The sequence below is a fragment of the Mchenga conophoros genome, linkage group LG22 (assembly GCF_057382185.1).
Source record: "Mchenga conophoros isolate Kocher_MC1m ecotype Shallow Benthic linkage group LG22, M_conophoros_male_GT1.1, whole genome shotgun sequence".
Lineage (NCBI taxonomy): Eukaryota > Metazoa > Chordata > Actinopteri > Cichliformes > Cichlidae > Mchenga > Mchenga conophoros.
In genome coordinates, this window is record NC_140546.1 from 5125447 (window position 1) to 5133022 (window position 7576).

The following is a 7576-nucleotide window of genomic DNA, read 5'->3' on the forward strand; positions in this document are numbered from 1 at the left end:
ATGAATATATCTAATTATTCCTTTTATTTTAAAAAAAAAAAGTGAAAGATGCTTTAAATACTTCAAAAGCAAAGGGCAGCGTAATTAAAGATATGACACTTTTTCTTAACTAAATAACAAAAGTAATTGTTTTCCAATTAGTAACAGACCGACATCCACACTCAACAGGCACTTTGTTAGGTCCACCTGCATGGCTACTTTAAGTGCAAACATTCATCAGCATAACTCAATAACTTAGACATGCAGACACAAGCAAGACATTCTGAAGTTCAAACGTCAGAAGAAAGGTGACTCATGGTTGTGGTTGGGATATGCCTGCACAACCATCTTTGGGGTTTACATAAAATTGTCTGAATGACAGAAAATATCCAGTAAGCAGCAGGTCTCTGGGTAAAAATTACTTTTTAGAGCTGATAGAGAAGCAACAGTAACTCCAAAGTCCTTACAGCCAAGATGAGCAGTAGAGCTACGGTAGAAGACCACACTGGTCCTGAGATAGACATATAGTTAATTAACTATTACTCATCGTAGGGAAAAAAAAACACCATAAACAGACATGAGAACAGGAAACTGAGGTCCTCACTCACACAGGAGATGATGAAGATATTTTAAATTATCTGCAATAATAACTGAATCAGTTTGCTCATTAAAGCTAGACTTTTAAAAAAGTGTTCAATTGGTTTGGCACATTTAGTCCTCCGTAAATACACGGTTGGTTTTCAATAATGCTGGTTAGTACAGGACCCACACGGCGCTTTCTCTGACTGACAAAGGAGCATGAACTGATTTCCTTTTTCTTTTTTTCGTTTTTTTAGATAGCGCTGATTGTAATTGTTTAAAGTCACTTTGGGCTTCTGGGCTCCAGGAGCCGATATGGAGCCGGTGATCCCTTTGGGCGGATGTGAAGTGTCAAAAAGGGATCGAGATCAGAAAAATCAGGCCAAGAGGACGAGTTATTTCTTTATTTTACTTATAACGCCTTTAAACCCTGTTGGCCACAGACTATTTACCAATACAAGCAAAGTTATTACACATGGGAAACACAGAAACATTGGAAATTATATTTTGGCACCTCGCGTTTTCTTAGTGGACTCTCAAAGACGCATTTTCAGTGGGAAATGTGTCGCGGTTCAGACTCTGTACCTGAAAATAATCAGAGCACAGAGTGTCTGCAGCTGTTTAAATTAACTCCAAAGTAAACAAAATCAGTTTTAGCGTCTTAAAGTTATTTAAGCCTCATCTTCACTCAAATATTTACATTATGTCCAAAATCCAACTGGGATATTTCGATTGATTCCAACACGACAAATGATTGATTATTGATCAATGTGTTCTGTGCCTTAAAAAAACCCTTTGCAAATGAATCAGCTCTTCTTCGCACTTTGGCAGCGGCTGTGAATGAGGAAATGAATCAGCTGGCTCAGGTACAGCAGGAAGGGAGGAGATAGAGGGACACTCAGTTTGCTGAAGAAAATCTGACAGCGAGCAGGATTAGTTCACGGGGTCTGTTACCCCGGTAACTAACTTGGAGTTGACGTTTACTCGGTCTGGAGCAGAAAACCCGAACTTGGCCTCAACCCTGGATTATCAAACTCGGAGCTGATCGCTAAACCCGCTCCCGGAATAAGACCTAGCGGTCCATCGGCTGTGAACAGGAAAGGTAGGAGCTGCCAGTTATTATAAACTGCGATTTACTGACAATAAATACTCAAATATCTTCAGGGTACCTGTGGCAACCAAGACATTGGAGATTTAAAAATGATGGTAATGTGTGCGTTTTAACTCAAATTGTTATTTAAATTATTTTTTATTGCCTGAACATTTTGAGAATACACTTCTTAAACTTCAGTAAATAACAAAATATAATTAAAATAACACATAGGTCATGTATTCAGTGGTGTTGTTTGTCTGGCCAACTTGAAATCAGATTATGCTGAAGTTAAATAGTTTCATTTTTAAAATGAGCTCAATGATGAAAGTCATTTGCTGCAGTCTGCAGAACAGGAGTATCTGGATGCACCTGATAAACAACAATGTTTGACTTCCCAGATAAGAAGATGACATTTAGAAAAATGTTGGCCTGTCACCTGAGTCATGATTACGGTCGACTGTGGAATCTTAGTGCAACAAAAGGTCAGATCAACTTTAAAATACTGATGATCCTCGGACGTTTACATAAAAAACACTTTTTGAGCACTTTTTCAGATACTGATCGTTACACGTCCTCGTCTCTGTTCGCCTACATCATTAAACTAGTGCATTTTTGCTGTTTAAAGTATCATAGTTACACCTCATGATATTTAACCCTGAAACCCTTGGTCACCCTAACCCTTGGTGTGACAGAGGAGGATATTGTGATAGGGTGCGATGTTGGCAGATGTGGTGACTCCTAAAAGGACCAGCCAAAAGAAGAAGATGATGAATGTATAACTGTCTTCACTGAATTAAAACAACAACAACACAGTCAGCTAATTGTGAGGGGGTCATGGGGAACTTTCTCAGATTTGACTGCTTTTGTATCAAATGAACATGGTTATCATATTGTCTGAGGTGTTCTGTTGCCACGGTTACCCCACCAAGGAGGCAGAGGCCAGAGGTGCAGGGCAGAGAGCGGGGAATAGTCTCCAAAGTGAAAAGCCCTTCAAACATCTCTGTGCTGCACTCGGCGATGGACATTTTAAAAAAGGACAAAATTACTTTAATGGTAAAGGCAGCGCACACACTTAACCAGTGATGTGTGTGTCCCAAGGTTCATGAACTTACCATGATTTAAGGCGTCAATGAGCATCATCACATGCTCTGCTCACCTCAGAATCGCCTTGTCATTGGGAACCATCAAACAATCAGAGCATAGTTGTGGTAGACTTAGGAGAGAGAAGTTCTAGGAGTCCAATATCAATATTTATATTATATTTCTAAATACTTTCAAGTTGTGCCAAGAGATTATGACACACTAATCTGAATCTCTTTCTGGATGCGCAAAATCAATTCGTGCCTGATGTGGAAGAAGAAAAAAGAAAGAAAGAGGATACGTAGCCTCTTAAACATGAAGCAATAATGTGTTTGGTCTAAACTGAATATATACCAATCAAGTACATTTGACCAGATTCATTTACATTTAAGATTTTACTCTGTAATTAAAAGTAATCAAATTAGTTAAAATCAGCATTTTTAGCATGAATATTTTCTTGAGTGTTGGTGGTCTGCAGTCTGGTCTTGTTCTGTTTGTACTGACATCAGTTCCAAATTTACAGTGACAACTTTTATTGTTTGTTACTGTAACCATAACTGTTACAGTATCATACATATAATAAGTCTATTTAAGCACAAGTGTCTAATTAAAATCAGCTGCATACTGTAGATGACACTCCAGAGACTCCCTCTGTTCCCCTGCCTCACATTTACTGTTCATTCATTCTTTGCTTCTTCATCATCTTCCATCCTCCTCCTCAGATGTCCACTATAAAGTGCGTGATGTTGGGTGACCTTGAAGTGGGAAAAACCTGCCTGTTCATGTCCTACACGGTCAACAAGTTTCCCTCTGAATACGTGCCCACGGTGAGGTGAAAGTCTGCAGACATGCAGCAGCATTCATTTCACTTTATTCCATGTAACACAGTGTGCAGCTCTTGTGCTGTTCCACGGTTTTTATGCATAGAAGAACTGTCAGCGCCCCCTTTCAACACTGTGATGAAGCTATTACTATTTATGAACCCATAATATTACACAGAGGAGTGTTTTTAATGGACCTATTTGTGTTGTGTTGTGTTGAAAAACATACAAGTTAAACACCACTTATGATGAAAAAGATTTTTTTGTGTAAGGATCCTTGGTCAAGACACTGAAGCCCAAACTGCTTTGATAAATCAGTGTGAGTGCATGGAATAAATCCAATTTTATTATGAAGAACATCTGTAATCAAGTCCTTTTGGCGGGTTTACTTCCTTCCTGTTGTCTCTTTCTTGTTCTCATTCCTCAGCCTCTGTCTCCTCCAGGTGGTGAACACTTACTCCATGACGGTGATGATCAGAGAGGAGGAGTACACTCTGAAAATGTGCGACACTTCGGGTAAAGACAAACATTTCTGCTCTCAGTTTAATAACTAATGAAACTCTGTGTTGTATAATATCAATCTTCATACCAGCAGCAGTCACATACATATAGTCGGAGCAATATTTCCTATAACGCTCAGAGCTGATTGTGATGAGCAGTTTCCCCACCGCTGACGAGACAACCCACACGTTATTTTAAGATTCAAGAATTTTATTGTCATATAAACCGCAAAACACAAGTGGTTACGCAGAGCAATGAAATTCTTACTTTGCAAGTTCCCGTCACACAACTAAATAAACAGCTGACTCAAATAAAGAACAAACTTAACTCTGAACATAGAAAATAATACATAAAGTAAAACAAGTGCTTATGTAGGTTATGCGTGGCTGTAGTCAGAATTTGAGGTGGTGATATGTACAGAATATGCAATATTAAAATTGTTTATATTGTATATAAATGTACAAAATGCAAACATACAGGTCAGAGATAATCATCATTTTTGTTTTCACTGTTAGAAATTCAAGTGATACAAATTAAATAAACAAACCTATAATTAGATAAAAAGGTTTAGACTGCAGATTAGTGTTGACATAGCCTGTACATAAAAGATGGACATTCTTTATCTACTTGTGTACAGTCCTCAATGAACTCGTGATTTATTTACATCTCCTTGCAGATAAAATGGGGGGAAAACTTTAGGTTTTACAAATACAGAATTGATAGTATGGGCAGGCTAATGTCCAAACTGAAATAAAATGACACTTGTGTCTTTATTTTTCCCACTGTCAAGCTGATTTTACCCATGAAATGCATTCTTTTATCAGCGAGGCAAGCCAGCTGGAGGTGAGATAAGGACCCAGAACGTAGGCAGTGACTTAGATGTGAGTGAGCTTTATTCACAAGGAGAGCAGGATACAGCAGGAGTGGAGATGACATACACAGAAACCCTAAACTGGGAAATCTAATAAAACAGAACTAAAACCTGAATCCACAGGAAGCCACAAAGGGAGAAACTCACGGAGGAAACAAAAAACGATGTGCGGGAGTACGCTGTTATCGCCCCGGCTAGCTATCGAGTGGTGGGTAACAGATGTCTCCAAAAATGTCGGAGCGCTTTTGCAAATATGTGATATCTTGATAAACCGATATTTGAAGTTTACCCAGCTACATTCTCGCCTGAAAATATCTTAAAAGTTTACTTTGTGACCCAGAAAGAGTAATAAGAGTCATTTTGAAACTGAAATTGGCTGGGCCGCGCTGTGAATTCTGGGATATGGTGGGCCACGAAGGATACTCCCGACCCATCCTTCAAATTCGGGAAAAGGAGAACGCATTTGTCGGCTGCGTTTGGAGGAGTCTACGCATTTGGACGGCTTTTGTCGCGTCGCTGTGACGTAATCGGCCTGCAAATGCAGCCTCAGGAGGATGTTTGTGTCTGTTGTGAGGTTGGACATTTTAGCATGTAGAATCTACGGGAACGTCCTCACTTGGGAGGCATTTTTCAGCCTTCATTTGTTCGCACTATTTTTTGCTACTCAGACTCGTTTTGTGTCTCCCCCTGCAGGCCATGATGATTATGACAGACTGCGACCCCTCAGCTACGCCGACACTGACATCTTCCTCGTCTGTTTCTCTGTCGTATCACCCTCAACAGTTTATAGTATCAGAGAGAAGGTCTGTTTGGTTCACTTTTATTTTAATTGTTTCCAGAATAATAAGCAGACCACCTAAATGTTTAAATCGGTTCAAAGAATGTACAAAAAATTAATCCACTAGCTTTAAATTCCAAATTTGAAAAACGCAAAAAATGAGTTTTGATTGTGATCCTGTCGTGTTAGTCCCTCAAATGATTCCAATCAGCTTCAGGTTCCAACACAAAGCAGAGAATACCAGGAGCTGCTACATGACCAGGTTATTGTTCATCTGCTTACCTGAAGCAGAACCTGCAGTTGCACACAGCACGTGATCCTGCTGGCCATCAGGAAAAACAGAAATATGACAAACAGGTGGCAACTCACAAACAAATACTACCATTTCCAGATGCTTTTTTCACAATCCTGGATCAGCCCCCATTTGTTATTACTCCCAAGAAAAAAGCTGAAAGGGGAAAACAATGAGGCAAAGTTGGCAATAAAATGGTTGCTTAATAATTAATATTTAGAACTAACTATTAGAATTAATGGTTAAAGAGAGACTCAAGCTGGAAGAAAGAAAATCTGAATTTGGTACTAAAAAAGAAAGGCATAAAGAATAAGTGATCATAATCTTAAACTTATCTGTTCACAGTGGGTACCAGAGATTTTATTCCACTGTCCACGGGTGCCTTTCCTGCTGGTGGGGACTCAGGTGGATCTGAGAGACGACGGTGCCACCCTGGAGACGCTGGCCAAGAACAAACAGCAACCGGTGACCTTTGAGAGCGGAGAGAAGCTGGCTCATGAGCTGAAGGCCGTTAAATACATGGAGTGTTCAGCTCTGACACAGGTACAGAGAGGAGAAGTCTGCTGCTGTGATCTCCTACGAGTCTCTGTCAGCCTTCAACACAAAAATAAAAGAAATGTGAAAGATTCCATTCCTGAAATCACAGGAAGTCTTTACAATTCTCTGAATTAAAAGCCTTTTGTCAAACGCTAGGGTAGCAACACATTTACCTCTGGTGTCCATCATCTGGTTCGGGGTTACCGCCATATAGCTGCAACTCTTTTACAACCAGAGGAGTCGCCCCCTGCTGGTCATTAGAGAGAATACAGCTTTAATGAACTTCTGCATTTACTTTACATTTCAAACCCAGAAGCTTCAGCCTTCTTTTATCCTGCCCATGTGGTAAATGCAACAATCATTTTCATTCTCTTGAATGCTATTCAGTTTAAGGTGACCACAAATAGAAACCAGAAGCTTCTGGGACCCTTCCCTCCAGATTCTCAGTTTCTAGAGACAGACAACAGCAGCTGATCACATTTTACACATTTGCAATATTTGTAGTTATCTGAAGAAAGATTCTGTCTTTCCGTTTGATTTATGGTGTTTCCTTTATTTCTTAAGCTGAGTGTGGTGTTCTCTCTTATTCTCAGAAAGGAGTTCAGAATGTGTTTGAAGAGGCCATCCGGGTGGTGCTGGAGACTCTACACAACAAATCCAGTCGCTGTGTCCTTTTATAGACATCACAATAAGAACAAATGGAGTAAAGGGCAGAGGAAGAGAAGCTGGAGATGTACGTGGACGTAGAAAAAGGACTATTAGCCTGGATGAGAAGAGAGAGAGGAAGGACATACATACATACATACATACATACATACATATATGTATATATATATATATATATGTATGTATATGTATGTATATGTATGTATATATATATATACTGCTTTCTAGTTGTTGCTGTTCAGCAGCAGCAGCCTTGGCTGGTTGCATTAGAGATTTGATTTGATGATCCAGTGTGGACAATGAAAATGAATGAATGGGCACATCAAGGCAGCTATGAAAGCAAGAGGATTTACCAGCTGTACTCTGGCTTTCTGCAACA

The 7576-nt window shown here is 39.6% G+C and overlaps 1 protein-coding gene across 2 annotated transcripts; it reads left to right on the forward strand.

Annotated features, from left to right (window-relative positions):
- Positions 1 to 1289: 1289 nt before the first annotated feature.
- LOC146548612 (cell division control protein 42 homolog) lies at positions 1290 to 7489 on the forward strand. 2 transcript variants are annotated; one of them, XM_085261482.1, is made up of 7 exons: positions 1290 to 1660; positions 2050 to 2133; positions 3454 to 3558; positions 3996 to 4068; positions 5618 to 5727; positions 6340 to 6537; positions 7125 to 7489. In XM_085261482.1, the coding sequence occupies exons 2-7, from the start codon at positions 2095 to 2097 to the stop codon at positions 7209 to 7211; spliced, it is 612 nt and encodes a 203-aa protein (XP_085117608.1). In that variant the 5' UTR covers positions 1290 to 1660; positions 2050 to 2094; the 3' UTR covers positions 7212 to 7489. The 2 variants fall into 2 exon arrangements, with proteins under 2 accessions (XP_085117608.1, XP_085117609.1); XM_085261483.1 differs by lacking the exon at positions 2050 to 2133 and having other exon boundaries at positions 1299 to 1660.
- Positions 7490 to 7576: the final 87 nt, after the last annotated feature.

What these genes read in the sequence shown, in the direction of transcription:
- LOC146548612 (XM_085261482.1), top strand. Translation starts at nt 2,095, where the DNA reads ATGATTACGGTCGACTGTGGAATCTTAGTGCAACAAAAG. An exon ending in GAAAATGTGCGACACTTCGG is followed by an intron (nt 4,069 to 5,617) that starts GTAAAGACAAAC and finishes CTCCCCCTGCAG; the next exon opens with GCCATGATGATTATGACAGA. An exon ending in TTTATAGTATCAGAGAGAAG is followed by an intron (nt 5,728 to 6,339) that starts GTCTGTTTGGTT and finishes ATCTGTTCACAG; the next exon opens with TGGGTACCAGAGATTTTATT.